This window comes from Dromiciops gliroides, chromosome 2 (assembly GCF_019393635.1).
Source record: "Dromiciops gliroides isolate mDroGli1 chromosome 2, mDroGli1.pri, whole genome shotgun sequence".
NCBI classification, from domain to species: domain Eukaryota; kingdom Metazoa; phylum Chordata; class Mammalia; order Microbiotheria; family Microbiotheriidae; genus Dromiciops; species Dromiciops gliroides.
In genome coordinates this window covers 52,518,887-52,535,386 of record NC_057862.1, presented here as the reverse complement: position 1 = coordinate 52,535,386, position 16,500 = coordinate 52,518,887, and the positions used below count along the sequence as shown (strand labels likewise).

At 40.6% G+C, this 16,500-nt stretch overlaps 1 protein-coding gene across 5 annotated transcripts in view; it reads left to right on the top strand.

Moving 5' to 3' along the window:
• Positions 1-16,500, top strand: part of MICU1 (mitochondrial calcium uptake 1) — a 238,752-nt gene that overhangs the window by 169,622 nt on the left and 52,630 nt on the right. For all 5 annotated transcript variants that reach the window (XM_043987836.1, XM_043987835.1, XM_043987834.1 and 2 more), the window contains one exon: positions 14,157-14,294. In XM_043987836.1, coding sequence (XP_043843771.1) covers positions 14,157-14,294 — 138 coding nt within the window. The remainder of the gene's footprint in view (positions 1-14,156; positions 14,295-16,500) is intronic.

Sequence of the window (16,500 nt, the reverse complement as noted above, 5' to 3'; positions counted from 1 at the left end):
TCAATTAATCAAGTGTTTATTAGTACTATTTTGTGCCTAGCATTGTTTTTTGCATTGCAGATGATAAAAGCAGACTAAAAAACATGGTTCTTGCCCTTGAGAAGGTTATAATCTTATTGAGAAGCCAAGATCTGTATCCAAGCAATTAGAGAACAATCTAATTGGTACCACTAAGGTACCAATCAAAGGACCACTGAATCTCATACACACAGCCCACAGCCCACATGTGGCCCACAGCACTCCTGAGCATGGCCTGAAACAGATTAAAACATAATTGAGAAATAATTTTAAAATAAATAAAAATGCAGTAAAATATAAATAATATTAATGTGTGGTTTTCTAATTCAGTGTGCTGCCCACAGGGATCCTTATATATAGTTTGGTGGGCCCTGTTTGACACCACTAGAATAAACTATTCATATAACGTGTTCAGAAAATTCAGGAAAAGTCAGTGTGGGCTGGAGTAATCAAGGAGGGATTGTGAGGAAATCAGAATGAGGAGTTTACCTTGAAGGAAGAATAAAATTCAAACAGGAAAAACAGGAGATGAAGGATGTGTTCAAGACAGGAAGGAATATCCAAAGCAAAAAGATTCAAAAGCACTTAGGAAACACCTCGGCAAATAATTGATATTCTTGCCAAGAAAAGAGAAATGATGGCCAACCACCTTAACAATATAGAAGATAAACTTGTTTGTGAAACATCACAGAGGAGAACTGGAAGATTATTGGCCATATCACCTCATAAACAGGAAGCAATAGACGGAAAGCATGGAAACTTTGGCAAAAAAACTAATTAATTCAGATCATCCCAAGGGTGTTTAAGGATGAAACTGGAAGAAGGCTAACAAACAGATGAAAAATGGAAGTTGCAGATAGTCTTTGGCACTGGATATGAAGAGAATTCCTAAAAATTAGAGCCATTCAAAAGTATAATGGACTGCTGTGGAAGGTAGGGAGTTCTTCAGAGAGAACCTGAAGGATCTAAATATGCTGTAAAGCAGATTGCTACTGAACTAAAGGTTGGATTAGGTAACCTCTGAGGTCCCTTCAAACTCTGAGATTCTTGGATAAATAATTCTGGAAGAAGAGACAGAAGTACTTATTGTTGTTCAGTTGTTTTCGTTGTGTCTGATTCTTTGTGAGCCCATTTGGGTTTTCTTGGCAAAGATTCTGGAGGTTTTGGGCCATTTCCTTCTCTGGCTCATTTGACAGGTGAGGAAACTGAGACAAATAGAAGTGACTTGCACAGCTACAAAGTGTCTGAGGTCAGATTTGAACTCAGAAAGAGAAGTCTTTCTGACTCCAGACCTGGCACTCTATCCACTGTGTCACCTAGCTGCCCATTACTATTACTGGAAATAGTACAGAGCTGTTCAGAGACTGGCTATCTAAGGGAGTAGAGAGTAATCATTGGTGAAGGAGTAGATCCTAAAAAACTGCCTGATAGAAGCAAGTAAGATGTAAAAGTACAGTGGCACACAGCATGGTATAAATTGACATATCCGCATTCTGAATTGAAACACCAAAAAATGAGCAATATAAAATTCCCCAAGCTGCTTGCTAATTACCTGCCAACTGCATTACCATAAAATAAAATAACTAAATATGAAATCCTTTTTACAGCAGAGAGAATCTCAGCCTCTCAGAAAGCATGTGTTATAAAAGGTTTCATTTGTTATATCAAGACCTAGGAAAACACAAGGTCTTACAAGTAGCTACTATCTCTTTTAAAACATTATTATAAGTTATAAACTTTCAAAAATACTAACATGATTATATCAAGTGTGGAGTAACTGTCCACATAAACCCACAGAATTTAAGCTAATTGCAGTCTAATAAGACAATACTTTGACGAATCCGTTATCTTACTCATGTATACACTCCCTTCGTGTTGTAGCCCTGAGCCCCTCTCTACCTTTTTGCCCTGGGCAGATCCTGTTCATATTCTCCCATAAGCTATCCACAGACAGTCAGTCCACCCAGCATACTGAGAGCCTTCCTCGGGAGTTTGACCTTGAGTGATTCCAGTAGAGGATGTGGACCTTCCATTAGGGTCTCACTCTCACTACAAGTCTCTTCTGCCCGGCTCAGTTTTACATCTGCGATCACTGGATCATAGATCCCAGAGGGGGCCATCTAGTCTGACCCCTTGTTTTACACAGGAAGAAACTGAGACCCACAGAGGCAAAGTGATTTGTTCAAGGTCACAAAGGTAGTGAGTGGTAGGGCCTAGGTCAAGCTGGAGCTCTTTGGGGTGCACCATGCTCCTTTCTCATATTCTTTATGTTACTTCTCCTGTGCAGGTTTTCCTTAGTAATATGTTGCAGTAACCTTTCTGTTGCCCTCTGGGTCATTTGCAATTTTAATTCTTACATGACTCATGGCTATACAGGATCACTGGAAGAATACTGATTCTTATAAACAATACAGGTGTAAATTATTTTCATAATTATTTTTATAGAGATGGGTTGGTAGTTATTGATATTTTCTCAAGTACCTTTTTGGGAGGGAATTATTTTTCTTTTTTTCTTTATCTTTTCCATTGTGATCTTAAATATCAGCAGTCATTAACATTTTAATTTACAAAGAAGGAAAAAGGAAGACCATATATGAAACATAAAATACTAGGGAGTATGGTCTTGTTTTCCAAAAAGAGCACATTAAATTTAACAAGATGGGGGCAGCTAGATGGCTCAGTGGATAGAGCACCGGCCCTGGATTCAGGAGTACCTGAGTTCAAATCCGGCCTCAGACACTTAACACTTACTAGCTGTGTGACCCTGGGCAAGTCACTTAACCCCAATTGCCTTACTAAAAAAAAAAATTTAACAAGATGGTAAGAATAATGCCCCATTTGTGTCCCCTTCTGAACTTCCTTCTGTTCTCTCCTATGCATTTTTCTTTTCCTTTTTTTATGTTATTCCCCATCCCCCAACAAAAGTCCATCCTTGGGGGAGGGGGGCAGCTAGGTGGCGCAGTGGATAAAGCACCAGCCCTGGATTCAGGAGGACCTGAGTTCAAATCTAGCCTCAGACACTTGACACTTACTAGCTGTGTGACCCTGGGCAAGTCACTTAACTTTCATTGCCCTGCCCCCCCCCCAAAAAAAGGGAAAAAAAGCCCATCCTCGTAGCAAATGTAGTCAAGCCAAACAAGTACATACATTAGCTGTGACTGAAAACATATGTCTCATTCTGCACCTCTAGTCTTTCACCTCTGCCAAAAAAATGGGACTCAGACTTTATCATCATCAGTCTTTTGGAATTGTGATTGGTCAGTGATCACAATAATTAAGTCTTCCAAAATAATTTTCTTTTCCTATGTGTGATATTCATTGGATAAATTATTATTCTGATTCTGCTCTCTTCATTCTGCATTAGTTCATATTAAGTTTTCTAATGTTTCTCTGAATTTATCTCTTTTATCATTTCTTACAGCACATACTATAATTTGAGTCATACCTCAATCGATAAGGACTTGTTTTATTTTCAGTTTTTTCCTACAATACTTGCTGCAATAATTTTGTACACATAGGCACTTTTCCTTTGTCTTTAATGTTATTGGGGTAGTGGTATTGCTGGGCCAAAGGATATGCACAGTTACATGACGTTTTGGGGATTAGTCCCAAATTGCTTCCTGAATGGTTGCATCCATTTACACCTCTACCTATAGTGTTTTGGTATGCTAGTTTCGCAATTTTTTTTTCTTTCCAAGGGTTTGCTATCCTCCTTTTTGATATCCTAAAAATTCATTTCTCGTTACTCTCAAAATTATGTCACTTCCAGCATGGTTCCCCCATCTGCATATACTTGATCTAATTCAGGTACTCTTATCTTACTTTTTAAGTGCCATTTCTACTTTCTCAGGAAGCACGCTGGAGACCATCCTATTAGAATCTAAAGACGAAGGCTCCACTGTCCTCAATGGAGAAAAATATTTACTACAGAAATCTAGACAGACCTTTTCCATCTTTTCATCTCCTTGTTAGCTGTCCTCCGGTTTCATCCTCAAACACCCCTGGGATGATCTGGCTTAATTATGTCTCTTACCAAGCTTTCCATAAATTTGTCTTTTCCTTTATTGCTTCTTGTTTATGAGGTGATGTTGCTCAAAATCTTCCACCCTCTGTAATGTTTTACAGACAAGTTTTATCTTCTACCCTGGTAAAAAGGTCAGTGATCCCTTTCCAGCTCTAAGATCCTTTTCAGCAGGTTTATGCATGCTAGCCACCTTGCTCCTCCTCTGAGTCAGAGGCCAGTGCTCACATAGTCTCTGATATGAATTATTTAATATTAAGTAAGTGATAACCTGCTGACAAATTATTTCTCATATTTGTTCTATTTATAATTACTCTATAGTATGACTTATCTGATTCAACAAAAGAAAGTCTTGCCATATTCCTAATATACACAGGGTTTCTTTCCAGTATGAATTTTCTCATATTGGATAAGATTTTCACAGTAGCTGAACATTTTCCCACATTCGTTGCATTCATTGTTTTTCTTTCCAATTGGAATTCTACTTTTTAAGGGATCAATCACTAGGGGTTTTTAAAATATTGTTTTATTACTTACTTTGTTTTTTTTATTTAATCATATTCTCTGAGATGGCAGAGTAATCAGTTAATGAGTAATTAGAAAATGAACAAAGTTCCCAGTCAGAGTTCACAATTCACTTCCCCTCAAGTGCCTCTTTCACATCATGACCATTATTTTTCAACAGTTCCCATTGTTGGTTAAGGCTTCTTATGGTTTCCCCAACACCATTAAGGTAAACTTGCCCGACAACCCCTCCAAAGGCGATGCTGACACTCCTGAACAGGCTGAAACCTCAGCTGTCTGGTTGATGCTAACACACTATCTTTAAGACCAGGACAGAAGTAAGAGAAAAATGTGTTTTGGCTTTTTTCCAGCTGATAGAGCCAAAAGACCTGGCTCCAGATAGGGAGGATGAAAAGGGAAAGGAGAACAAACTGTACAAGGAAGTCACTGATTGCTTTCCTGCTGCAATTGACTCTCATTGCTCATCCTCTAATGAAGTACTCCTATCCTTTTTTTAAATGAATTTTTGTTGCTACCTTTTTTGTTTTTACATTAACTCAATTTCCCTCAACATCTCTCCTGCTCCCTGCTCTCTGCTCCCAAAGCGCCATTCCATCTTCTATCCTCTTTCAATAAAAAAATGGCTCTACTAAGCAGAGCTTTGGATTACTTAGTGAAAAAGCAGAGTGCCTCCGATCTCTTTGGGCTTCAGTCCCAGAGATTGTTTTGCTACTTTGATTTTTTTTTTCTAAAATTACCATGGGGGGCAGCTAGGTGGTGCAGTGGATAAAGCACCAACCCTGGATTCAGGAGTACCTGAGTTCAAATTCAGCCTCAGACACTTGACACTTACTAGCTGTGTGACCCTGGGCAAGTCACAACCCTCATTGCCCCACAAAAATAAATAAATAAATAAAATAAAATAAAATAAAATTACCATGACTTAGAATTGAAGGAGAAGAAATTCAATGAAAGCAGAACCTGACCCTTGAGCACCTGTTAAGATCTCTTCCTTGATTCAGGAGTTTGCCTTACACAGCCTTTCCATAGAGAGATTATGCATATTAACTTTTTCAAGCTGTCTGGAATATTAAACATCAGTTAATTTTGCTGGAGCTTCAGCTTGGCCCCATTTACACAACTCTTACCTTGTGGAAACATAAAAGTACTTCAGATACCAGATGAGAGAGAGTCTGGTACTGTCGATTACTCTTAAACTGTCTTGAGACCTTTGTTGTGTGGGCTTTTTAACCCTGTTTTGCTTTTTTTTCTTTGGTACTAAATTGTCCTCTTGACTTAGGAAATTCCTCTCCCATGCTCTCCCAGTTGTTTCCCATTTCAGATGAAGGGTATAGAAATAATAACACTTAATTTCCTAGAATGAGCTGATACAGTGTGGGTTGGATTAGTATGAGATGTTCTTTTCAATCCGGGAATGATTTTGATTGAATTTGACTGAAGAAGACAGTCCTAGTGACCTCATATTTTATTTTTATATCTAAAATGTGAAGCATCTCAAAGATGTCAGACTCTGAAGGTGATCAGAAGAATTAAAGGCAGTTCAGTCACCCTTGAAGAATTTGCGTAAGCAATTCTAGCTTATAAATCAGTGTGGTAGGGCTACTGTATTGTTGTTGTTGTTATATAACCCTTCCAGGTATTGGGAGATGTATTTTCACATAGGCTGATACTTAAAAGTACCGTGACATTTTATTTGGATCCTGAAGCATGAAGCATTAAAGTTCTAAAAAACAAAACAAAACAAACAAACAAAAAATTTCAGACTCACCCAGTTATCTTGCACTTACTTCCTGGTATACCCAGAGAAATCAAAGGAGGCTGCTTCATTCAAGTAACCAGTGAATTCCCCAGTCTTGTATTAAGTGACAAAATCAGACTAAGTCAGAAACCTATGTTCTGGTCAGGGTCAACCATTGGTCACTAAATATATAATCTTGATTAAGTTATTTGACCTCTCCAAGTCACACTTTCATCATCCCTAAAATGAAGATAATAATATTGGTACCACCTGCCACATGAATTAAATCATGTATATTGTTTACATTTTGTAAACTTTAAAATAGGGTGGCATGATTTGTAACAGTCACTAAATACTGTATTTCGTAGTGCTTTACTCCCTAGGAAAATAAGGTTTTGTTTCTATTATGTTATTAGAGATAGCTGATGGCACAGTAAATAGAGCAGTAGGCCTGAAGTCAGGAAGATGACCTAAGTTCAAATTCAGCTTCAGGTACTTACTAATTGTATGACCCTGGGCAAGTCACTTACCCTTCACTGCCCCACCAAAAAACAACAACCAAAAAAGAAAACCCATACTTAGCACAGTGCCTGGAACATAATGGGCACCATGTAAATGTTTATTCCTTTCTCTTCCCCCTCTGTTATGCCCACACCTAACTTTCCGTGGCTTATAAATAAGTAGGAAGTAAGATACTCATTTTATTCATAAGGAAGCCAAGGCCTGGAGAGGCACCCTTGTCATGATTACAGGGGTAATAGAAGGAGAATGGGAGCTCCAGCCTCCAGTGTTCTTTCTACCTAATTCTCTTGTCACTTTGTCCAGATCCTTTACTTACATAGAGTTCTTTTCGTAAAATGTCCTTTCCAAAAGGAGAAAACCTCTCCCTTTAATTCTCTTTCTTTCTTTCTTTCTTTCTTCCTTCCTTCCTTCCTTCCTTCCTTCCTTCCTTCCTTCCTTTCTTCCTTTCTTTCTTTCTTTCTTTCTTTCTTTCTTTCTTTCTTTCTTTCTTTCTTTCTTTCTTTCTTTCCTTCTTTCTTCCTTTCTTTCTTTCTTTCTTTCTTTCTTTCTTTCTTTCTTTCTTTCTTTCTTTCTTTCTTTCTTTCTTAGTGAGGCAATTGGAGCTAAGTGACTTGCCCAGGGTCACACAGCTAGTAAGTGTTAAGTGTCTGAGGCTGAATTTGAACTCAGGTACTCCTGACTCCAGGGCCAGTGCTCTATCCGCTGTGCCACCTAGCTGTCCCTTTTTTCTTTCTTTTTTTTTTTCTCCCTTTAATTCTCAAACCTGAAGTTAAAGTAATTTCAGTTATACATTCTGCAAAGTCCACTGAAGTCCTCCTTGTCATGGAGAGGAGGTTTTCCTGGATTCTCAAAGACTGTGTCAGGAAGTCCGCCCTTGCTGGCTTCCCCAAGCACACACCCAGCAGTGCTGCATGCCTATCCTCTGAGGGCCATGTTACTTGGATTTTTGACCATGGCCACTCTATATAGACCATTCACCACATAAGACAGGGTTTCCAGTCTGTGTTGGCCAACGGAATGCCCACACTGATGAATCCTGATCCTGGAAGAACAGAAGTATCTGTGTGCTTGAGCATTATACTCCTTTCCCCTAGTTTCAGGTCAGTCTGTAGAAAATACAGGTAGATGAATGATGTGGGAATTTGTTAGGCTTGACTGTGTATTTTTCTAACAAGTTTTCTTTTTTGATTTTAAATTGGATTTGTGGGGGCAGCTAGGTGGCGCAGTGGATAAAGCACCGGCCCTGGATTCAGGAGGACCTGAGTTCCAAATCTGGCCTCAGACACTTGACACTTACTAGCTGTGTGACCCTGGGCAAGTCACTTAACCCTTATTGCCCTGCAAAAAATAAATAAATAAATAATAAATTGGATTTGTGGAAAAGAAAAAAGTAACTGAAAAATAAAATGAAAGTTTAAAAAAAATGCACGTAGACTATTTGTGAATTAATGTCCTGTAGCTATATTTGTTCTGATTGATTTATGTCTCTATGCGACTTAGTATGCAGGGTATCATAATAGGATATTTCTCCCAGTTCTAACTTAAACTTAAAGTCCTCCCATTGTGTTGAATCATTGGCATTAACATAGCCCTCTGAGGTCTGCGGCCTGCTCTGTGTACACACCTTGTCCATGGCCACACAACTAACCCTGTAACTTGGGATTCAAGCCAGGCAGGCCCCCTGCCAGCCTCTTCTGAGGCTGCCACTCTACCCATCCTGTTACTGACACTCACCATCCTTTTAGTTTTTTCTCTCCCCCCGACTCTTTTTTTTTGGGGGGGGGGGGGTGAGGCAATTGGGGTTAAGTGACTTGCCAAGGGTCACACAGCTAGTAAGTGTTAAGTGTCTGAGGTCAGATTTGAACCCAGGTCCTCCTGACTCCAGCCTGGTGCTCTATGCACTGCACCACCTAGCTCCCCCTGCCCCGCTCTTAATATTTTGATTGTAGATTTAAGTTCAGGTGTCAGCATTGTTTAACTGAGAATTTTTTTTTATTTTATTTTGCAGGCAATGGGGGTTAAGTGACTTGCCCAGGGTCACACAGCTAGTAAGTGTCAAGGTCTGAGGCCGGATTTGAACTCAGGTCCTCCTGAATCCAGGGCCGGTGCTTTATCCCCTGCACCACCTAGCTACCCCCGTCAGCATTGTTTAAATTACAGACCAGAAGAAAGCAGTTGGAAAAGGTCATGGGTACCTTAAGAACCCTTTCAAACAGACTCATAATACAGATTAGGAGACTGAGTCCCAGAGACTTGCAGTGACTTGCTTAAATTAAGTATGATAGGCAGTTTCTGAACCTGACTGTTCCAGAAGAGCAAAGGAATCATTGGAGGCTTTTTTGGCCTCTTGCAATGGATTCTCAGGGAGATAAAATGAAACCCTGACTTCTGTCCTAAGAATGAAAACCCTGATTCCAAAGATAGCTCTGCTATTGATTCTGCATTGACACTTTTCCCTTAGTGTAAAAAGTAGAGCTCTCATCACTTCTACACAATTCAGCACTCGAACTGACACAGGATTGTTTGCCAGTTATTCTTGGAGTGTTAGTTAAGTCTTGACACTTCAACTAGTCCTTTGGAAGGACTGTCTTTTCTTCTGTTTCTTTTTAATCTCCCACAATGCCAGGCCTGTGGTAGAGGCTCCATAAATACTTGTTGACTTATGTAGTACTCAGGGCCAGAAACTGTTGCTTTTGTCTTATAATTGTAGCACATTTGTCATATGCAGCATGGGCCAAGAACTTTGAGTTTTTCCTATAAATTTGTCTCCTTCCAACTAGCTCTCTGTAAATGGGAGGGAGGGAGTTACACTTTCCTGTCCTGGCTATAGGAATAATGCAAATGGTAGTCAAGTCACTTAATTTGAACACCAGATATTCTGATTTTTGTTTGCATTGAGAGATAGCCCCTCCCCATTCCTCCAAAATGTGGAGGCCTTCCTGCCACGTGTACTAATCAGCTCCTCTTGTCCCCTCCAGCAGACACTCTGTTTTGTGGCCTCCATCCCTCAGCATGGTTGCTCTGTCCCAGCAAGACCCAGCTACATCATTCCCTAAGTTGTATATGGATCAAGAGAATAAAGTCCCTGGCAAGCTTGACCTTACGACCCATGGTGTCTACTCTGTTATAGAAATGGAGATTTACATTTTAAGGAAATGCATTCTGCATTCACCGACTGCCTTTGGAATAGAGAACATTGGCTCCTTAGATAACTCAGGATCTGTGATAACAGCAGCACTGGCAGAGCTGGGATCTGGAAAGCCAGACTCTCAGATCAGAAAACCAAGATATGTTCAGGCCAGTGACATAGATAGGACTGTATCATACACTTTGCATCTGAGTAATGCAAAAGCACTGAATAAGAAAAATAGGCAACAGGGTGGCAAAGTGAAAGTGCCAGGCTTAGAGTTAGAAATACCTGAATTCAAATCCTGCTTCAGTTACTAGTTGTGTGGCCCTGACCAAGTCATGTTACCTACCATAGCCTCAGTTTCTTCATCTGTAAAATGAGGATAATCATAGCCCCTACATCATAGGGTTGTTGTAAGAGTCAAATAAGATAGCCTATGCAAGGCACTTTGAAAACCTCAAAGTTCTCTATAAATGGCTAGCTATTGTTATTGGTGATGTGATTATCCTTTTTAGTGTTGTGTGTTCATGGGCATGTGTCATGATACCATATATTTTGTTCATGGGATTTAGATCTTCGGTACCAATGTCTCCTTAAAAATTTTATGTCCAAAAACCAGAGGTGAAATTTACATTGGATGGCATGAAGCTAGAGAGTCTTCCATCTTAACTGACTTCGCTTTTCCTTAACTAATTTCAGCTGGGAAAATGACCCACCTGCCCTCACAAAAGTAGGCCCATTCTGTAGACAAGTGGTGGGCCTGAAGCTGGGGCTTTTAATAAGGAATATTTACTAAGGTGACAGTAACAACAGTGGGTTCAACAAACATCCCCTCAATCCCCAAGGTCTGTGACCCACTTTCCTTCCAGGACATACAGGGTCCAGGGGAAAGTGAGCCCAAACTCAGAGAACACATGTAGCAGGGCAGGGGAGAAGGGGCGTAACCCACAGCTACTTGTGGCTGGAAATCCTTGTCCCCATCATGAGCTACTCATGAAATTCCTCATAGGTATGGTATAACTCTGCTGGGCTTTGTGAAGTCTTGACGCCATCTTTCCCAGTTTCTGTCTTTCATCCTCAGTTCCTGTTGCAGACACTCCCATCAGTCACTGTTGTTCCCATGGCACTGCCAGGACACCAATGAGAAGGCCAAAGTCTTTCCTCTCTGTCACATGACCAACCCTCTTCTAGTGAGAGGAAGGGGGGAAGGGAGAGGAGGTGAAGGTGATCTCTTCCCTGCCCCATACCCCACCCACCACTGAGCAATTCCTTCTCCAAGCCTTGGCTTAGCTGGAGGCTTCCATCATTAAGCCACCAGATGCCTCAATACTCAATTCTAATCCAACTTTCTAGTTTTACAGAAGCCCCAAAGACTGTAACCAAGTCTCCTCCACCAATCCAAAATGCTTACTGCGGAACTACAGCCTATTTCAAAAAGTGGTTTGCAAGGACTTATAAAGCAATCACTTTCACATCTCATCTAAAGCCTTTGATCAGTAGATTCAGTACTGGGGTGTGGTCACTGTCCACGCTACAGTTTCTTGGAGCCACAGGTGATGGTGTTTGTCCTTCCTGAAGAGGACCAGTGACGTCAGGAAGGTGATGTCTTGACTTGCAAGTGAATTGGATTTAAGTGAGAGAGGACTGTGCAAAGTCAGCAAGCTCACCTTCTCCTCCAGAGCCGTCTGGGGCCAATGGCAAGATATAGATCAGGACAACTAGAGATGGCCCTGATGCAGGGGGAGACCTTGGCCTTTTTAAGCTAAGGTCTTTCCCAAGTCTGTTTGACTTGGGGGGAAGCAATGCCCAGTCAGCAATCAGATGGCTCAGCATCTTTCCCAATCCTGTCGGTGTGCAATCGAATCTCAAGTGGATTTGTGAACTGCATGGAGCTCTTGGACAGGCATATGCCAAATTCACCTGGGCCAAGTGACTTGAACCCATCAAATTAGCTCTCATCTAGAACCCACTTATCTCGAGTTTCAATTCCTTTTGTTCCATTCTTTATAGTTTTGGGATTATTGATAGCAAATACAAAAACACAATAGGAATTGAGTAGTTCTGCTTTCTTTCTGACATTGTTTACCATTATCCCTTATACTCAAATATCAGTCTTGCCCATTTCTTGTTCTTTCCAAGTTGGGCATAGCTTTAAAATCCTTTCCTATTGTACAGAGCAATGTTTGAAAGCCTTATGTAACACTGGGCTGGGGCTATCTAAAGCTAATGTTACTAGGACTTAACCACTCTTTTGTATTCCTATTATCAGTGTGACCTTGGATTTCATATTATGAACGTGACCTATTTTAATAAGAGAGGCAGCTAGGTGGTACAGTGGATAGAGTACTAGTCCCCTGGAGTCAGGAAGGACTGAGTTCAAATACTAGCTGTGTGACCCTGGGCGAGTCACTTAACCTGTTTGCCTCGGTTTTCCCCATCTGTAAAATGAAAATAATAATTACACTTACCAGAGTTGTTGTGAGGATCAAATAAGATAATTGTAAAGCATGTGGCACCATGTGTGATACATAGTAAGTAAATACTAGCTATTATTATCATTATTATTAGGACCTTTCGAAATCTGAGCTCCATGGAGAGCTCCCCATTCCCTCATTGAAATTATTTAAGGTTGTATTGGCCTTGTAAGAGTTGCTAAATAAAAATCTTAGGGAATAAGCAAAGATACTAATTGAGACAATAACTAAAGCCAAGTTGCAGATTACAAAATAAATCCTTGTAGAATGAAAGATCAAGCAGGACTCAAATGAACAGATATGAGAAGATACCCCAATGCGCCCCTTCATGGATGTAAGAGGTCCACGGATGTCACACACTGCCCTTTCAATGCATTCATCAGTTGTGCTGATTCTTTTTCCTCTAAAAAAAAGTCATGTTTGTCATATGGGAGGAGGGGAGGGGGAGGGATATCTGAAATAACTATGATAATGTGAGAAACAGAAAATACCAGTAAAAGCTTATTTTTTGAGAAAGAGGTACTAAACAAACACTTAACTTGGCCTAGTCACAGGAAATGACATCCACATATACTTATCCTGCCAGAGCAGAATTGTACTCTGTCGTGTATAGAATCTGAAAATTGCCCCAGCAGTCATTAGTTTCTCATGATGGACTAATGAGAAATTTTACTATCCCTACTTTTTTAATAGGTTTTCCTGTTCCAGTCAGCTTCTGGATACTTCTTTATCCATTTCATTATGTCTGTATTCATGAGTGGCATTAAAATTGCAGCTGGCGCCTAAGAAATCTTTTTCTTATTCTTATTCACTTCATTATAGATGGAAATTTTATACCATTTTCTGCTGACCCCTTAAATTGGTAAAGGGTATCTGCATATTTAAATACACTTAGTGATTTCCACTAGATTTGAAGTAAGGCAAGGAAAATAAAGAGCAACACGGAGACAGACCATTGTTCTTTTCTGCAGTTGTGTTTTTTGTGTGTATTTTTTTCAGTCTCTGTGGATGTCTTCACCTTTGTTTATAATATTGGAGGAAGCTTTAAAGGACATTAATCTTCTTTGAAAGGAAGATACCCTTAGGGATTTGGGCAACCTCAATGCACAGTAATTGCATTAATAAATATAGTCTGGAGAGCTGATAAAACTTTTTTTTTTTTAATAACCGGTCAGATTGCCAATTCTTGATTATCTGTGCTTGAGGGAACATTGGCATAGATTATTGTTTCTTTTGTTAAGAACCAACACAGTTATTATATCTTTCTTGAGACTTACAAATAACCCATGAAAGTAAGTAAAGGATGTGTTACGTTATTTACATTTTACACAGAAGGAAATAGTGGCAGAGCCCAGGGATAGAGTTCAGGCCTTCCGATTCTTAGGGAAGGTGGAAAGAACATTGACCTTGAAGGTGCCCAATTTCTTACCAGCCAAATGACCTTGGCCAAGTCACTCACCTTTCAGTCACTTATTTGTAAGATGAGGTTATAATTCCAGTACTATGCGTCTCACTGAGTTGTTATAATGATGGTGCTTTACAAAATGGAAAACACAACATACCACTTTTTCACTGTATGCTAAGAGTTCTCTGTAATTCCCAAAAGCAGACCCTTCCATTGTACACATGTTTATCCTGCATTCTCTGTCAGGAAAGTTCCAGGATTTTTCTTGCACATTAATCACCCTCTCCCTTGTTGACATATTGACCCTTTTCACTCCCATTTAGTTTGAGCGTCAGGACCCTGTCAATGGGCGAATCACTGAGAGGCAGTTTGGAGGCATGTTGCTGGCCTACAGCGGGGTCCAGTCCAAGAAACTAAAAGTGATGCAGAAGCAGCTCAAGAAGCACTTCAAGGAGGGCAAGGTGAGTATTCTGACCGAAACAGGGGAAGCCACCATAGGCATGGTTCCCATTCAGCCTCAGCACAGCCCAGCAAGGGTCTGCCTCTTCCCCAAAACCTGCAACACTTCTGGTCAGCATCGAGCCTGATCCGTGAAGATCGCAGAGCAGTTTGGGAATTCCTACTGTTTGTCCACCAGCTACAGTCTTTCTTTCAAAGACTCATTCACCCATCTGCTTTGGTTTCTTTTCTTTCCCAGCTAACCCTGGGTGGTACTTTTGCTCTGCATCTCCAATGTGTAGCACTTTGAGAAATGTAGTCTTTTCCTATGCTGCCAATAATTCTCCCTTGACATGTGGTGGTTTTGTCTATTCAGAATGCTTCCACCTTGACTTATAGGATTTAAAACCAGAAACAGCTTCATTTTACATGTGAATATGCTGAGGGGTCATGTGACTTGTCAGTAATTAGACACAGAAAGCAGCAGAGCAAAACTTCAAACCCCTGCCCTTTCAAAGGGGATTCAAATCCAGTGGTCTTGCAACTCCTCCCTACCTCTCACTACCTCAGTGTGATAGCTTTGGACTGACTAATCGTCCTGAGTGATGAGCCATGGACAGCTGTGGACATGCTCAGGTGCATGCAGCAGGTAACCAGCATTTATGAAGTGCTTATTATGTGCCAGGATGACGCTAACCATTGGGGATACAAAGAAAAGCAAAAAGAAGGAGCTTACGTTCTTTTTTTTTTTTTGGTAGGGCAGTGAGGGTTAAGTGACTTGCCCAGGGTCACATAGCTAGTAAGTGTCAAGTGTCTGAGGCCAGATTTGAACTCAGGTCCTCCTGAATCCAGGGCCAGTGCTTTATCCACTGTGCCACCTAGCTGCCCCCAGGAGCTTACATTCTAATGGGGGAAGACATAGAAGGTAGCTCAAGTGGGGTGAGGGAGTAACATTGAGGAATTAAGTATACCCAGCCTGAGCCCTTCCCCAACATGGTAGCTCCCAAGGGAACTTGTGGGAGAAGAGGGCTGGCATAGCTGAGGTGCCAGGGTTGGGAGGAGGGGAGTGGTCTGGGAATAGAGTGGCATTGTCCAAGAGTAATAGGAATAAGCCTCAAGAGAACAACTCTCTGATGTAGATTGGTGAGACAGATCGAATTCTGTTTTATTGCTTGAGAAAACAAGCAAGCATGTTTAAAAGACTCAGTCACATAGCTAGGTAGTGGCAGAGCTGGCCATCTAAAGGCAGTGTAGAATAGTGACAACAGCTCTGGTTTGGAAATCAAAAGACCTGCTCTGTAACCTCAGGAAAACTGTTCGCCCTTCCTGGACCCAAGACTCCCAGCTTAGAGAGTGAAATCTCAAAGATCTCTCCTGACACTAGTGTTTTATGATTCTGTAACTCCCAACCCAAACCCCATGCTCCTTCTTTTGGATAGGATTAGCCTCTTGGGAAATAGGCAGAAAGGTGACCAGAAATTAAAAATTGGCCACATCAAAGTAACATGCCGTTGGTAGAGTTGTTATTTGATCCAGGCATTCTAGAAAGTAATTTGGAAACATACTTTTTAAAAGAATCATTAATATGCATGCCTGTGGCCAAGCACCAAAGGCCTGACCTGTATGGTAATTTGGGTCTCTCAGATCTTAACATCAGCTGCTGACTGAACTGGGGGCCCTATTCTGGACCTGTGAGGATCTGTGGCTTGGAGGCAGGACCCCAGGCCACTGAAGAATCTCTACTCCCTTTGTGGCATACCGGTTCAACCTGTTGTAAAGTCCCCCAAAAAAATGCTTTTATGAACTCAGACTTTAGTTGAATATAAATGGGCTCTTAAATCACTATTTTATAAAAACTAAACCTACACCATGATCTAAGCAGCACTGACATTGAAAAAATATAGTCATGAAGTCCCAAAATTTTAAAAAAGAGTTATTAATATGCCCATATGTTTGACCCAGAGAACCTCCTGCTAGGCATAGACCCCCTTAAACCCTAAGGAGGTCACCTGGGTGAAACAGTTTGCAGAATGAATATACAACAGAGATCAGTGTCTCTTTCATCATATTAGTAAGGTGCATTTTAATTATAGCAGAGAAATAGCAACAAAGTAAGCTGTGCCTTTATTGGAGAAATGGCTAAACGAATGGTGGTTGACAGACAGAATATTACTATTCTGTTTTTTTAAAAAAAGAATATAAAGAATTCAAAGGCACTTAGAAAGGCAT